Source organism: Terrapene carolina, unplaced genomic scaffold (genome assembly GCF_002925995.2).
Source record: "Terrapene carolina triunguis isolate 2854851 unplaced genomic scaffold, T_m_triunguis-2.0 Scaffold23, whole genome shotgun sequence".
Lineage (NCBI taxonomy): Eukaryota > Metazoa > Chordata > Testudines > Emydidae > Terrapene > Terrapene triunguis.
Window position 1 is genome coordinate 19,484,120 of NW_020664374.1, and position 17,506 is coordinate 19,501,625.

General features: G+C 48.3%; 1 protein-coding gene across 2 annotated transcripts in view; it reads right to left on the reverse strand.

Moving 5' to 3' along the window:
* The window catches only part of LOC113406240 (SH3 domain-containing kinase-binding protein 1-like), a 378,903-nt gene extending 367,960 nt beyond the window's left edge, over positions 1-10,943 (reverse strand). For both annotated transcript variants that reach the window (XM_026649807.1, XM_026649810.1), the window contains exon 1: positions 10,849-10,943. In XM_026649807.1, coding sequence (XP_026505592.1) covers positions 10,849-10,852 — 4 coding nt within the window. In that variant the 5' untranslated portion in view covers positions 10,853-10,943. The remainder of the gene's footprint in view (positions 1-10,848) is intronic.
* Between the last annotated feature and the right edge of the window lie 6,563 nt (positions 10,944-17,506).

Here is a 17,506-nt window from a genome sequence, read left to right on the forward strand (position 1 = left end):
TCCCTGCCCCTATTCGACTCCTTCCCCAAACCCCTGCCCGGGCCCCGCCTCCTCCCCTGGGCGCGCCACGTTCCATTTCTCCCCCGTCCCTCCCAGAGCTTTCTACAGCTGTTTGGCTGCTGCAAGTGCTGGGAGGAAGGACGGGAGGAGCGGAGATGCGGTGCGCTGGGAGGAGGAGGAAGTGAGGCAGGGGGGTGGAGCGGGGAGGGGAGCTTGGCTGCCGGTGGGTGCAGAGCACCCACTAATTTTTCCCCATGGGTGCTCCAGCCCCGGAGCACCCATGGAGCTGGCGCCTATGAGCATTAGCCCTGTGACTCCGTGACAACTGGTGGCAGGGGTGGTACCAACTGCACCCTTTAGACAGAGCATCCTGCAGTAAGTGACTGGGGAGCAGTAAAACAAAGGGGGATTAGCGAGAGACAGGTGTGCTGAAGGCTGAGTGAGGTGCGGTTCCAGGAGGTAGAGCAGCCTACGGCTTAACCCCTGAGAGAGATTGTGACCCCCGAGAAGGGCTGCCACACTGAAGGGAATTCCTCCCAGGGACTTTGGGGAGCCGAGAGAGCACAGGCCTGTGAGCCTGTGACAACTTGGGAACAGCAAAGAGATGGCCTATAACTAAGGCTGTGAGTCTGTCATGGATTCCGTGACTTTCCATGACCTCCGCAGCGGCTGGTGCTGGCCCAGGGGCTGCCCGAGCCAGGCAGCCCCCAGGCCAGCAGCAGCAGTTTGGGAGTGCGGGAGGGGGCTCAGGGCTAGGGGCAGCAGCTTGGGGGGGGCAGCCCCCCTGCAGCTCCTAGGCAGCAGAGAGGGTCTCCGCACTGGGCGCTGCCAGTGCCCGCAGGCCCCACCTCCGCAGCTCCCATTGGCTGCGGTTCCCAGCCAATGGGAGCTGTAGCAGTCAGCACTTGTGGCCTAGGAGCTGCAGGGACGCGGAGCCGGGTAGGGAGCCCCGCCAACCCCCCGCCCCCCAGTATCAGCAGGAGTCTCGGCCACATGCCGCAGCCCAGCCCTCTTCTCCCCCAGCATCAGCGGGAGTCCCAGCCGCACACCGAGGCCCCCCTCTCCATCAGCAGGGGTCCCGGGTCACCTCGACCCCCTCCCCCAGTACCTGCAGCGCGCCCAGACCGCCCCCCCCAGAACACCCTCGCCCAAGTTTTAGTCACAGTAGGTATTTTTAGTAAAAGTCATGGACAGGTCACTCGCCCGTGAATTTTTGTTTCCGGGCCGTGATCTGTCTGTGACTTTTACTAAAAATACCTGTGACTAAAACAAAGCCTTACCTATAACCATCTCCTTAAAAAGCACATTGTAGAGCTTTGCAGATGGAGAGGGCTGCTCATTGGAAAGCTCACCGAGGTGCAGCTACTTTCTCAGTTGGAAGAGGATGATCGCTCTAAGGAGCTGGTTCCTGACCCAGGATCAGAGGCCCGTGAGAGACAGGGTAGGCATGAGGCAGAACAGCAGGAGGGACAGTGGCAGCATGAACTGGGATGGCTGAGCTGAGAGGCAGGGGACCCGTCCAGGGCTGAATGGGGATGGACCACGGGTTGCCAATTCAGCAGGGAACTTCGACACTAAATTACTGCCCCCGGTTAAGGAGGGAGGAGATGTAGATACCTGTCTCACGGCTTTCGGGAAGGTGGGCAATTGGAACCTGGCTGACCCTGCAGAAAGGCTCCGGTGTCTAGCCCCCTTTCTGGGTCCCAAGGCCAGAGCTGTTTAGCCAGATGGGTGGGGTGGCAGACTGGCTCCCACTCCTGGCCCCAGCATATATGTGTACTCTCCTGGGCTCAGGCTCCTCAGACCTCCAGTGGGAGCGGAAGGTGGTGGACAATGGGGAGACATTCCTGGGGTGGTGAGATCCTGGGACAGAGAGAACTGTCATCAGGCTCCGAGTGGTGCAGCCTCACCAGATGCTGCAGGGCTGTGTGACCTTGGTGAAGGTCCGAGGGATGAAGCCACTTGCCCTGCCTATGGCCCAGATCCCTGTGCAGACGGGGTCAGGCTGGCTAGTAGTTGGGGCTCCCCAAGATATCAGCTTTGATGTGGATGATGGGGGCATGACTGTGTCTCTTTGGGACAGGATTCAGGCCCTGCTCCTGTAACGGCCAAGGATTCAAGTTTGAATCCAGGGAACCAATCGGCTAAGACTGAGGTGGTCAGTGTAAATGTCCTGGCTGACAGGGACGAGGAGTTGCTAAGCTCAGGTGCCCTGACTGTCTGTATCCAGACCCCTGGAGCTGAGTGGGACAGAGAGATGCTCCTCGCCCCCTGCCCACAGGGGGAGGTGGCTCACACTGTCTCTGAAGATGTTGTGACCAAAGCAGCAGGCTCACTGCCTGCCCTCACTGGGACAACAGGGGCGAAGCTGAGCCCGGGGGGGATCGGAGACCCCAGCTGAGTGTGGGGAACCACAGCCAGGGCAGGACAGCTGCCAACCAGGGCTGCCTTGTCCAGAGGTGCAGAAGGCCCCAGTGAAGGGGGAAGCAGCTAAAAGGGCGCTGCTGGTGACAGAAATGCCTGATCAGAGGGTGACCAAGATGAAGATAGTGGCTTTTCATCAAGAGAGCCCGAATCCCAGCATTCCAGTCTGGGGGACTGTGACCACAGGCAGCGAGAGGGAACTGGTTTCACTCCCCACTCCAGCCGCTGAATTCCAGACCGAGCTGCGGAAGGACCCCTCCTTAGAGAAGCTGAGGGAACTTGCTGGCAAAACCCCTTGTGGAAGGCTTCTGGGAAAGATTCCTGTGGTAGAAGAGATTCCTGTACTGGGAATGGGCTTCCCCAGGGGAAGTGGAACTATGGGGGATCAGAAGACAGCTAGTGGTCCCCCAGAAGTACTGCCCACAGGCTTCTGTACCTGGCCTGCAATGCGCCTTTCTCAGGACACCAGGGAATCCTGTGCCCCAGGCAGAGGCTGCTACAGAACTTTTACTGGCTCAGTCTTTGATAACATCCAGCAGTACTGCAGGTCCTGGGTCCCTTGCCAGTCAGTGGGGAAGGCCCGGGACAAAGGGAAAGCAGTCTTGAGACGCCTGCCCATCATAGGAGCCTTTTCAAAATGTGGCCATGCACATAGTGGGGCCCCTCAGCAAGGCAACCCGGGCAAAGAAGAAATACATTCTGGTGGGGTAGATTTCGCGACCCGTTCCCCAAAGGCAGTGGCTCTGTCCTCTATCGAGGCAGACACTGTGGCAGATAAGCTGCTGACCATTCTCACCTGCTGGGAGCTCCTTACAGACCCGGGGTCCAATTTCATATCAGTCCTGCTCCTGTGCTTGTGGGAGAAGTGTGGGGTCCATCACACCTGGGCCTCAGCATATCATCCTCAGTCCAGTGGGCTGGTAGAGAGATTTAATGGAACCCTGAAAACAAAGCTGAAGATTTTCGTGGGCCAGCATCTGCAGGACTGGGACAAGTATTTAACTCACCTGCTATTCGCATAAAGGGAAGAGCCCCAGGAATCCATGGGGTTCTCTCCTTTGCAGTTGCTGTATGGGAAGACAGCGAGGGGACCCCTGGACTTGGTGAGGGACGAATGGGAGAGAAAGGCCTCTCCCGATGGAGAATCAGTGGTGGAGTATGTATTGACTTCATGGGAAAAGCTCACTGAGTTCATGAGTCTGGCCAGGGAGAACCTAGCCAGGGCCCAAGGGAAGCAGAAAGTCTGATACAACTGCTGAGCCTAGCGGGGGGGAAGGGGACCAGGTGGTGTTTCTCATCCCAGTAAGGAAGAATAAGCTACAAGCTGCCTGGGACAGGCCCTTTAAGGTCATCACACAGCTGAATGGGGTGAAATATGTGGTGGAACTGTCCAACCTGAGCCACCGAGGGTACCATGTCAACATGATAAATCCATACTGTGACAGGAAGAGGCTGGTACTGGCTGAGAGTGGGCAGTGGGAGGAGAAGGGGGACAATCCTCTGGTGGATCTCTTCTCTGAGACAGGAGCTGGCCTCTGGCTGGAATCAATTCTCTTCTCTGCCCAGCTAATCACTGTCCGACAGGCAGAGATCAGAGCGGTGCTGCGTTCCTACCAGCAGCTGTTCTCCAGACAGCCTGGGCTTACTAACTTGGCTGTTCACTGGGTGGGGACAGGAGCCACCCATCTTGTCAGGAGTCCCCCATTCAGAGTCAGTGGGAAAACAGCCCAGGCCCTGGAGAGGGAGGTCAGAGACATGCTGGTTTTACGGGTGATCCAGCCATCCACCAGCCACTGAGCCTCACCTGTGGTGCTGGTCCCCAAGAAAGACGGGTGGATCCAATTCTGTGTGGACTATCAGAAGCTCAGTGCTATCACCGTGTCTGGTGCCTGCCCCATGCCTAGGTCTGATGAGATCCTAGACAAGTTTGGGGGGGGGGGGGAAGGGCGCGACTCGATACTTCACTACCAAGAATCTCACCAAAGGCTACCGGCATGTGCCTATGGATCCAGATGCCAGGTTAAAACTTGCTTTTGTCACCCCTTTGGGGCTATATGAATTCCTGGTCCTACCTTTCAGCCTCAAGGAGGCACCAGTCACCCGCCAGCATCTGGGGAATCAGTTACTGAGGGGAATGGAGAATTTTACCCTAGCCTATATTGATGATATGTGTGTCTTTAGCCAGACTGGGGAGGAACATGTGTCCCAGGTGAACAGGGGGCAGGGTCGCCTCTGGGAGGCAAGACTAGACTATAAATGCTGGGAAGTGCAAGGTGGGGATGGCAGAGGTGCTGTACATGGGCCACAAGGCGGGGAGCGGTTGCTTAAAGCCAGAACCAGCCAAGGTGGAGGTGATCAGAGATTGGCCCACTCCCCAGACTAAAACAGATCCAGGCCTTTATTGGGATGGTTGGGCACTACTGGAGGTTTCTGTCCCACTTTAGCTCCCTGTCAGCCCCCATCACTGAGCTATATGATAAGGGTAGGCCAGACAAGGTGATCTGGACCAGACAGTGCCAGAGGGCTCTCTGTTCACTGAAGGAAGATCCAGTCAAGGCCCCGGTGCTGGTAAACCCAGACTTTGACAAATGTTTTATGGTGTTCAACCAGGAGTACCCTGCGTCTGAGGCATTGGTGGAGGTACCGAGCCACCCTCCTCGGGCCTTGGCTCCCCTCCTGCACTCTCCTTCCCCTTGCGGGATGTAGGAGATCGTCCTCTCCCGGTCTTCTTTTGTGCCACTTGGCAGGTGCTGGGGATGGGGATCAGTGCCGGTCCGTCGACGGTGCTGGTGGGGCACTCCGCACCAATGCTGCAGTGCTCGGGGCAGAGTCAGACCTCAACTGCTCTGGTGCCGGAGTTAGAGCTGGCTCCATTAGGAGCGCTTGAAACAGATGTCTCTCTCTTTCTTAGTCTGAGGTTTGAAGGACTTGTAGATACAGCACTTGTCGCTTATATGCGACTCGCCCAAACACTTTAGACAACTGTTATGCGGATTGCTGATGGGCATTGTTGTTTTTTTTTTGCAGCAATCGCAGGGCTTAAAGCCTGGGGACTGGGGCATGTCCAGTCCCTAGGCTGAGTCCTGTTCGGGACTCACCAAGTAAAATACACTAACACGCTATGGAATAACTTAACTATTTTACAAGAAAAGTTTGTAACACTGAACAAAGCGAAAAAGCTAGCTGAAACAGCAGACATTTCAGCACCGTCACTGGTGGCAAGAAGGAACTGAGGGTGGAGGGAAACCAGTGGCGTCCTTTATACTGCAGCATGTGCATGCCACTCCAGAGGGCGCCAGAGCCGGTCCCCTACAGCAGGGGTGGGCAAACTTTTTGGCCTGAGGACCACATTGGGGAATAGAAATTGTATGGCGGGCCATGAATGCTCACAAAATTGGGGATGGAATGCAGGAAGGGGTGAGGGCTCTAGTTGGGGATGCAGGTTCTGGGGTGGGGCTGGGGAGTTTGGGGTTTAGCAGGGTGCTCTGGGCTGGGACCGAGGGGTTCGGAGGGTGGGAGAGAGATCAGGGCTGGGGCAGGGGTGCGGAAAGGGTGCAGGTTCTAGGGTGGGGCTGGGGATGAGAGGTTTAGGGTTCAGGAGGGTGATCCGGGCTGGGATCGAGGGGTTTGGAGAGTGAGGGGGATCAGGGCTGGGGCAGGGGGTTGGGGCCTGCGGAGAGGCTCAGGGGGCGCAGGCATGTCCCTTCTCTGGCTCCTACGTGGAGGCGCGGCCAGGCGGCTCTGCACACTGCCCCATCCGCAGGCAGCTCCCATTGGAGCGCCGGAGGGGGGCATTAGAGCGCCTAGGAGCCAGAGCAGGGCCATGCCGCGGCTTCTGGGAGCCGTGTGGTGTAGCCCTGACCCTCCAAGCCGCATGGTCCAGCCCTTGACCCAGTGCCCTGGCTGGCTTATTACAGCCAGACAATACTTAAACCTTCGGAACTTGGGCATGCCCCACTACTTGGTGTCGATGACACTATTAAATCCAAATATGCAAAAATAAACAAATATAAAAACAATACATGTAAACTAACACTAACTACTAATCTAATTATTTACTTTTTTTTAGAGAATGATGAGGCATACAGGCTCTGTCTACCTACCACAGGTGGGGAGAAGGAACTGAGGGAGGGTTGAGGGCAGCCCCACCTCTTCATATCATTGGCTATCAGCATGAGCATGTGGAGAGTGCATGCACCACCCTGAGGGGTGCTGACGGAGATTTTTTTTCCATAGCTTCAGTGAACTGAGTGAGCACATACCTAAAAGTGGAATGGACATGTACTATCACTTGAAGAACCTTAATTGTGTCATTTCCTAACTTTTCAGCACTTCACTTTATGACCTTAACATTCTTTTAATGTGTGCGGGGCGGGGGGGGGGGGGGGGGGAAAGTGTTGGGGAGGTATATGCTCTTTAATGGAGCATATACATGCAATACGGAGCCCAGCATGGGACAGATTCGAGAGGGATGTAAGATGGCGTCTATCATACACAGATTTTCAAAACACAGAAAAGATTCAAAAAACATAGTGTCAGACTCAGGTTTGTTTTTAATAATTGACAGACAAGATTCACAGCCTAGGATTTTATGTATTCATTTATAAATACAGTAGAACTTCAGAGTTACAAACATCAGAGTTACGAACTGACCAGTCAACCACACACCTCGTTTGGAACCGGAAGTACACAATCAGGCAGCAGCAGAGACCAAAAAAAAGAAAAAAGAAAATCTAGTACAGTACTGTGTTAAATGTAAACTACTAAAAAAATAAAGGGAAGTTTAAAAATAAGATTTGACAAGGTAAGGAAACTGTTTCTGTGCTTGTTTCATTTAAATTAAGATGGTTAAAAGCAGCATTTTTCTTCTGCATAGTAAAGTTTCAAAGCTGTATGAAGTCAATGTTCAGTCAAACTTTTGAAAGAACCACCATAGCATTTTGTTCAGTTATGAACATTTCAGAGTTACGAACAACGTCCATTCCCGAGATGTTCGTAACTCTGAGGTTCTACCATATCTACATTTTCACTAAGTGCAAAGCCATCTTCTGAATGATGGAGCTTACCTATTCTTTCATATATGTAGAAAATCTTTAAATTGTCAAGTTAATTTTTAAAACTCACATTTTCATCTTGAATCTGTGACAAATACATAAAAAAATTCACCTTCAATCTCTGTCAATACCTGTGCTTCCCTATATAGTTTGTTTCTGTTTTTTAAGTCGTACTCATAAAATTAAAAGTAAAGATATTGCCAGAACTGCAAAATATCTCCAATCTTCTTTTTGGCCAGGGGAAAGAGAAGTCTGAATGAGTTACTGTGAGTTCAGAAAGGAACTATTAGTAATATGAATGACCAAAATGAGATATGAGAGAGCGCGCACAGGTACAAACAAATGTATGAACAAACCATCATGGATGGGCAGAAAACTCATCAGAAAAACCAGTTTCCCTTAATTTCAGACTGGCTTGTAGATCACAATCTATGGCTCAAAGGAAAGTTACATCATGTTGCCTTATCACTTCTTTTAACCTCCTGCGTGGGCATGCACAAAAAGGGAAGGCCAAATATTTTACATCAGAGAAAGAGCTTATCCTTATTCACCACAGCTTGGTCTCAGATATGAACGACACATACCTTTTTTGACAAGTGGCTGAGTAAAACACTGGGGTCTAAGCAAGACTGATAGTAGTGTCCTGTGGCAGTTAACTTTTTATCATAATAGAGACATGGCAAAGAATAAACTATACTGAAAAACTGAATAAGAACAGAAAAAAAAGGTTTCCGAGCTATTCCCAGATGAGCCCAGCAGGCGAGCCACACCCCATATTGCAGAGGAAGGCCAAAAAACCCAAACCTCTCAATGTCTCGCCAACCTGACCTGGAGAAAAATTCCTGCCAGATTTGGGGATGGGAAATCAGTAAGACCCTGAGCATGTGAGCAAGATACAGAGAATCCTCTTATTGATGCCTGGCTGGTTTGAGCATTGGCCTGCTAAACCCAGGGTTGTGAGTTCAGTCCTTGAGGGGGCCATTTAGGGATCTGGAGAAAAAATCTGTCTGGGGATTGGTCCTGCTTTGAGCAGGGGGTTGGACTAGATGACCTCCTGAGGTCCCTTCCAACCCTGATATTCTATTATCTATGGTGTATCTCCTCAGAGCATGAATCCACCCCACTGGGTGTCCCGGCTTCCTCCCTGGCCAATCTCTAATGCTTCAGAGGAATACATCAATTCTACATGGGGGACAGGGATGGAAACTCTCCCTGGCCCCTGCAGATGGCTGGCTGAAGCCCTGAAGCATGGGATTTGATTACAGCCATCTAATTAAAAAAAAAAAAAAGTGTGTGCTTAATTTCTTGTTACATATTTTTGTCCAGATTCATTTGTTACATTGCAGGGATGGACATTACACCCAAGATGCAGCTCTGCTTATCCATTCTTTTAAAAAAAAAATCTCAATTACAGCACCATATTAAAATTATATTGCAGATTGGGGAGTGCAACCCTTTACCACTGAATACAGAAATGGAGATGAACACTCTCTGTACATTAACAGCAATGATCTAATCCTACATAGTCTTCTAAAATGCACCAATGAAGTGAGGTGTTCTGGGATGTTGGCCTACTGTCAACCAGCAACTGAGCTCAGATCAAAGCAACTGAATCTGTTCCCACGACTTCATGCACTTCATTTTGGACTGCAGGACTAACTGAAGTTCAACAGCAAAAAGCTGGTGCTTAATCTTGTGTATCTTTGTGCATTACAGTAATTGTGTATATTTTCATATACATAAGTATATGTAGCATATACTTACATAAGTATCAAGTAGCAGTAGTGATTTGTTGATTTTCAAACAAATTACCAAATATCACTATAGATACAGAAATCTGGGTTATGCCTGCACATGTAAGCAACTATATCTGCTCACTGTAATTGACAGGATACAGACACCTCAAAAGGAGCGCTAATGTTGACACCATCCTATCTGCTCTTTGCCTTCACTGTACACAAAATGGGGTGGCAATATATGAGAGAAAACTTAAAAACTAGCTTTTAAAGTACACTTAGCCACTTCCCCAAGCCTAGTTAAAACCGCTGATCCTAGCCCAACCACACATGCAAGAGTTTGTGCGCACACACCGAGAGTCTATAAAACACCATGGCACAGGTTCTCCTTTGTTGCCTTCTTTCACGTATTCCTCCCCAATCTACAAACGTGTATGTGTGACACACACACACACAGAGCGCTAAACAGATTGGATGGATGCAACAGAGTCTGGCCCTGTTCAGGAGCGAGCAGGCTTGGCCCATGTGTGCGCCTCTAAGCCAGCCAGAGCCTGGCACTGCTGTCGCCCCCGCCTCTCTTCAGCTCCACGCTCAGCATAATAGGACAATTCACCCCCGGGCTCTACGGGCACAGCAGGGGAGCCTCCGAGCAACCCCCACCCGGGGGAGGCTCTTCCTAACACCTACAAACTGAGCAGCATGATTAAGTCTCGCCTTCCACCAGCTGCCGCGCTCCTCGCTAGCCCCAGGTACTGAGCCCACCCCACGGCAGCCGTGCGCCGGTCTCCTTCCCGGACAGCGTGCGCCTGGCTGGATGCACTAGGACTCGCAAACCAGACGCAGCCTCTTCCCAAAATCCACGCGAGCCGCCCCTGCAGCGCGAGCTGCTCGGAGGGTTAACGAGGCAGGCTGCGGAGGGAGAGCGCGCAACGGGCTGCAGAACCGACCCTGGGAACAGCCTGGCGGGGCTGCTCGGCTCTCCGCTCCGGGGCTGCAACGTGGGGCAGCGAAAGCAACGCCTGGCGCCTGAGCGGCCCCCGCCCGCCCGCCCAACCTGGGACATGTCAAACCTCGAGCAGGCCTCTCGGATTTCCTGTCTCGCAAGAAGGCAGCAGCCGCTGCACTCATCAGCTCGGCTGCTCGAGCACCTCGGCAGGAAAAGTGCAGCCTGCGCGTCCAGGGCCCCCCGGGTCTGTTCTCTCTCACACTTTAGCCCCTCGAGCCTGCATTTCGCCCCCTTGCCGGCAGCACAACGGCGGCTCCCGCAGCAAACACAAGCCGGCTGATTAGCCGGGGAAATCGCAAACGTGTCAACCCAACTCGCGATCCCCATCCGCCCCAAGGGGATGGGTCCCCCCATCCCTTCCCCTCTCCTCGGCGCCCCAGCCCCGGGGCTGCACAGCCACCGTCACCCTGTCACTCCGCCTCACCCGGGAAAACAATTAGCGAGCGCGTGAGCCAAAGGGGCAGAGGAGAGGCAGCCGGGGAAGCCGGAGAGCCTCCAGCGCGGCGGGAGACAGCAGCCGCCTGCTCTCTACCCCACACCGGCCAACCACCCACCCAGCCCCCGGCTCGTCCTGCGAGAAGGAAACGCAGCCTGAGCGCCCCTCGCAGCACTCCGAGCTCACACTCACCCATGGATGTGGAGCCGGGCTCTGCCCGGCAGCGGGGACAGGCTGAAAGTTTGAGACGGCGGGACAAGCCGCGGGGACGGGAGCGAGTTAAAGCCACTGGTCGGGGGTGGTAGCCGAGCGGAGCGGAGGCTGCTGACTGAGGCAGTCGCCCGCCCTCTCAGCGCCCGCTGCAGCCGGGCTGCGTGGTGCTGCTTCTCGCTAGCGGCTCCTCCACTCTCATCGGCATCCAAACCGCAGAAATAGGACGGGGGGGAGGGGGGAGAGACGCAGTTTCCGCAAAGAACCTGGGTCCCCGCTGCTGCCTGCGCTGGGGTCAGGCAGGCTCAGGCTCGGCGGGCGGTTGCTTATGGGCGGCGACTCCCCGTTTTGGGCTCCGCGTGTGCAGCAGAGCAAGTGTGAAGCCGGAGCTGGGTCTCCCCCGCCCCAGGCGCCGCCACGCTGGGCGCTGCCCCCGCAATCAGCGGCTCCGCTCGGCAGGAAGTGTCGCGAGAACGCGCCACAGCCCGGCTGCACCGCCTCGGCCCCGCGCTGCCCGCAGCAGCGGCGCAGGAAGGAGAGAAGGGGGCTGGTGACCCTACTGAGACGCAGGCGTGGGGAAAACGCAGCTCCCGGGGTCCGCCTAGGGATGCTCCTCCTCCCCCTAGGGACATTTGGAGGGGAGAGGGGGAGGCAGCTTTCGGCTGTGAAACAGGGGAGGAGAACAATGGCAGATCTAGTCCGTTGCTAAACAAAACACCCCCACAGGGATGACCATGCCCTGGCCTTATAGCCATTGACTGAGTTTTGGGGGGTTTTAACGTCAGGCAGCGAAAACAGGCGGGGTGCGGAGGTTCCACTCCGCTGAACAAGTTCTGACACCGAAAGTTCAAACATCTCCCCCGACTTCAAAGCTCTATATTCAGCTGAAATCTTCAGTCCACCCATACAACGTGATGGAGCAACAGGGGCAGCTGGAGCAGCCCAGCTCCAGCACATCTTTTGAGAAGCCTGGTCTGACTTTTGTTTGTAATGAAACCCACTTACCAGTTCTACATTTCATGGCCAACGCAGCCCTACAGGTGGCTCGCTGAGGCCTGCTATATCATCGCTAGAGTTGTTGCTCTAGGTGAGTATTTTCAAAGGCTCTTAGGGGAGGTTCTATTAGTTTGTAGCCCTGTATGGTTCAGGGGTTGTTAGGGGGTCCTGTGCACTCTATTCTTGGTGACCAGGTAGAAACAGGTCTTCCATACAGATTTAAATGAGAATGGCTGTATAGCCCACCTCAGTAAAGCTATTCCAGCTGGAGTGAAGTGGCATGAAGGAAAAAAAAAAAAAAAGACTTGAGCTCTGTAGAGCTCAAAAGCTGGTCTCTCTCACCAATAGAAGTTAGTCCAATAAAAGATACTACCTCACACATCTTGTTGCTATGGAAAAAAAAGAGACAGACATTAATGAGAAGACAAGGCATCAAAGCTGCTGTAACTGACAGAGTAGAGGAAGGTAGGTGATACCAGAAATTAGAGATTTAAATTTAAAAAAAACTTTCATGTAGAGTGATTGATTAGTTGAAAGTAGGAACAATGTATAAGGATTTGAAGTCTACATTTGAAGGCAATGAACACTTGTGACATTGACACAATGAAACAATATCAAAATGATTTATTATGCTATTTCAAGAACAGTAACATGTTTGGACAGAAAGAGGCCAAGTGGCCTATCTCAACTTCCCTACCTATTTGTTAACTGGTGTTTTTCTGGGATTGGAGTGTATGTAGAAGTTCAAGGGTCTTTGGAAGAGCTATACATATCAACTGAAGTAGACTCCCACTAAGAGGGAAAACAACTAAGAACTACATAATCAACTTTAAAAGATAAGGTGTAGGAAATGTAATCTAAAGAGAGATTTGCTCTACTGAGCAGCTTTAACTGCCCAAGGCTGCTGTAGACTATTTCTTTAACTCTCCGTAGCATTAATTTAGCTGTGAAGATGGAAAAATGCTAGCAGCCAAAATGATATGGATTTAACATGTGGAGCATATTCTTTCCTGTTTGAAAAATAGCTCTCAGGTACCGAAAAAGCAGAAATTATAAAAACTCCTCAGTGGAGGCAGAATTGCCTATAAGTTTGATGCAATTTGTTTATTTGGCCATCAGAATCTCTATTTTTGAAATCAGGACTTGAATAAGGTGTTTTATTGTAGAAAATTAGATGATCTCAGAACGTAAACTCTACAGGGCCAGGGGCATGATTTCAGCTGTCGATGTCACGCACACGTGTTTTATAAATACCTAGATTTAATTTTTTAGTAATACAGTATGTCCATTAGAACTAGCTTTTGTTCAGCTATAAAGCAATGTTTGTAGGAGAGTGATTCCTGTCTGTAGGAGAGTGATTGCATATGCTCAAGCAGTTTAAACTGAACCAGCTTAGACTTAACTGTATTTCTTTTCTAGTTTAAAGTATTGGAATTTTACTTTTTGAAAAAAACATATTACATGTCCAGAAAAAGAAAACGGTGCACAGAATGGCTTATAATGTTAAATGATTTCTTTTATTAGACATATCTGTAAGGAAAATAGTAAAACAAATCCAACACTCAATAGGGACAGAATAGAAATGTAAGAGGAACAAGATAGGAAGAGAGTATCTCGTTCAGTCAGCTTTCACTGAAAAGAAGAATCAAGCCAACTTGTCCATTAACGTAGTTCCATCAAAAGCAGAGTAGAAGTGCAAACTGAAACATATTCTATTGTTTCACTTTTCACCCCAGGCAATGGCATTGGAAAATTTCTTGTAGCCATTCTTCTATAGTCAGGGAGTAGACGATTCTCTACCACATCACAGCCTGGCTCTTTACTTACAAATGCAATCATACAAAATCTGCACAAGGTCCAGTTTACATCGGTCTCATGTACTAAATTCATCACATTTCCACAATATGAATTGAGGTTTAAGGTCTTTTTAAAATAACCAAACACCCCTTTTATAATGGCTTTCCTATATTTTTTATATCTGTGGGATTACCAGAAAGTGTGGAAATACCTTTCCAGCACTACAATTTCAGCAATTGTCTATTCTGATACAACCCATCTGCCTCCATTTAAGTAAATAATGTGCCAACCTATATTTAGAATTGATGCAACTAGTTTTGATAAGAATGAGGATGATTCCATTGTAGAATGTTAATTGCTCTGGTTGTGGTTCTAAGGAGATTAAGGTGTACTGGAGTAATTGGTATACCTGATTTATTAGGCTATGTCTACACTACCTCGTAAGTCGACCTATGCTACGCAACTCCAGCTATGTTATTCACATAGCTGGAGTCGACGTACCTTAGGTCAAGTTACTACACTGCGGGGGGGGAGGGGGGGTCGACAGGAGAAACTCTCCCATCGACTTACCTTACTCTTCTCGTCGGGGGTAGAGTACAGGGGTCGACTGGAGAGCAATCTGCTGTCAATTTGGCGGGTCTTCACTAGACCCGCTAAATCGACCGCTGGTGGATCGATATCAGTGCATCGATCCCAGCTGTAGTGTAGACATAGCCTTAGAAAGAGGAGCATTTCTGTAGCAGTTTCTACAGGGATGGATCAGGGCTGGCAGGGAGATAGATGCCACAGTGTCTTCCAGTTTTCACAAACTGGCTTACTCCTATGTAAAATTCCCAACTAGGCTCTCAGAATCAGAAAACCTCTTGCCTTCTGCCACAGCACACTAGCAACTTCTGTCCAACTCAAAGGAAATCACTCTAAAATAATTACTGTATTTGAATTAGCCAGTTTCCCAAGGATTAAAGCATGGAGATAATACACTCCCACTCTAGAAAGTGAAAAAAGCTAATTTTTCTATAATGTAAGCTCTTTGTGGCAGGGAAGGATCATTAGTTGTATGTTCATGCAGTGCCTATTACAAGAAGGACCCGATATGGTTAAGGCCTCAAGATGGTATCATAATATCCCCAAATAGCTTTCTATGCACTTTACTTTGCCAAAGGAATGATATACAGTTAATAAATATATTACTGAATAATAAATTAGAGATAAGGATATGTTTAGAAAAGAAAAAGCATTTGGAAAAGAAAATTAATCTTCACAGCTACAGTGTTTGCTTAGAAAAAATGTAAGGATTTGTTAAAATGCACAAAATTTCCCTGATGTATGGAATGTGATTATATATTTTAGATGAAAATGATTTTTTGACTGATGTATTTCTCAGGAAACAAAAATTCAGCCATATTTAGGATGCAATTTTCAAAAGCACATAACTGTTGTTGATTTTTAGGGTGACTTGTGCTCTTCAGTCACTTAGGCATTTTTGAAAATCCCAGACAACTTTCAGATCTAAAATTGGGCCTGAGGAATGGAAGCGATCTATTTGCCTCTATTATACTAAACACATCATTAAAAAGGTCTACTCCAGACCCCGAGCTTTGCTTCACTGTTCCATCCCTTCAAAGATGATAATTAGAGTCTAATGGTGATCATAAATAGAGGACTGATTCACAAATATTAATTTGGATCTTTGCAATTTTAGGGAAAGAATGAACTTTCTTGGCAATTGGTTAGAAAAAGGCAAACATTAAATTTTTGACTTCTGAGTTTCAAGAGAGAGAATAGACATGCCTCTTAAGGGCCTTTCAGGACCTAAAATCTGGGCAGTGTTACTTTTTTACATTTTAGTGTTATGTAAAGGATAGTGTCACAAAACACACACACACACACACACACACACACACACACACACCCTTGTCAGACTACTGGAGTGCAGAGCACTCACTTTTCTCAAGATGATCTCTTACATTTTAAAAATTGGAATGCTGCAAATCTGAACTTAGATATGATCAGAAATATTAGATCTGACTCTGTTAAGCCTAAAGATGCTATAGAGGACAAAAGTAATATAGAAAGTTAGTGACTTTGTGACTGCAATTGAAAATATTCTATCCTTCAGCCCTATCCCTAGATTCTAAGGTAACTTATTACACTACTTTCCATTTTGTTAAAAATCGAGGTTTTAAAAACTGTAAAGTGACTTGTGTAAACTAGCATAAATGGGCTTGAGTTTGTTACAGCAGTTTTAAACATTCAACAGAAATGTACACACACACACACGGCAAATGCATGCCCTCCCCATATGTGGTGTACAAATAAGGATTTGCAACAAAAAGGATATAGAACTACATCTTTTGAATGGAATAAGTGATATATTCAGAACCTATCCTAGAGTTTTCTACTGTATCCATCATCATAATATCCAAACATTATCATTCTAAGAATTCAAGAACATTTATGGGCACTATAAAGACAAGAAATATGAAATAGGGGGTGTAGTAGTATTGATTCTATTAGCCAGAAAGGAAACATACCCAAAATTATAACTAGATTAGAGCTTTTACATTCACAAAAGAGCAATGGATGAAGCCTTGACGGGAAAAAAGCAATCTAGTACACAAATATTTTTATGGACTACATTTTTGCAGAAAGAATCTAGCAGAATTTTTTCTAAGGAAAACTGGACACTACTTCAATAACTACAGATGATATCAATTCCTGCTGCTAAAACAACTCATTAAAACAATTTGCAACTCTAAAAAATTAAATTTGTTAAAACATCTATTTAGAGTTTGTAGGAACAATCTCTCTATATTAACATTGTATCTGTACATAGTCAAACATAAGCATACTTGAATGTCAATATATATGTTGTTGATCAGGAAAATATTAAACATAGGGTAATTATAGTGAATCGGGAGACTAAGTCACACTTTAGACAGTTTTACTCTTAATAGTGAAGATTTAAAAAAAAAAAAAATACTATTCCCCATCCACACCAGCAGAAACAATCATGTTAAACTTAAAAAAACACATTGTAAAAGGTTTAATGGAGAGGAACTGCAGTACAGATGGGTTCTACTTTAAATGTATTTCATAACAATGCACAGCTAGCCACATCCCTGCTGAATGGAAAACTTGATAATATCTAAACAAAGGAAAGAAGCTTTTGTTGTTCCAAGGACTGTTTACTTAATCAGCAACTCACTGGGAGGGCCCTTCGCCAACCCCATTAACTAGAATAAAAACAGTCACAAGAAAAAGAAACCAGTCACAAAATAAGATTAGCAACTAAATTATTTACAGAATATTACACCAACATTTCAAGACTATGAGATTTAAATGACTCAGACAAGATTCAGAGCAACAACTAGTATAGTGTGTGTGGGGGAAAGTATATGAAGAAAGTAGGGAGGCACAAGGCTGTGCTAAATCACATGCCTAAGTATTTACTCAAGAAACAGGCTAAGGACTTTGTTATAAGAGTAGTTATGTCAACTCCTTATCACTGAAATTTTCTCTTAGCCAAGACTGAGATAGGACAGTGGTCAACATTTAACTGACTCCTGGAAGTCTAATGAAGAGTTAGAGGGTTGTAGGTAAGCATTCATAGTTCTTGCAGTTGCTATTTTTAAATTATATTTATGGTACTTTTCTTTGCAGGGATGCTGAAGCACCAAGTATCTTCCTAACCTGCACCAGTGGAATAAAGTCATGTCATAGGCAAGAGATCTGTGCATATATCTAGGCACTAAGTTTTTTCAGATTTTTGCTGCACTAGGAGGTGTAAAACTTTTAAGATTTTCCCTTTAACCAAGAAATATAGGCAACTTGGCAAGGGTGGCAT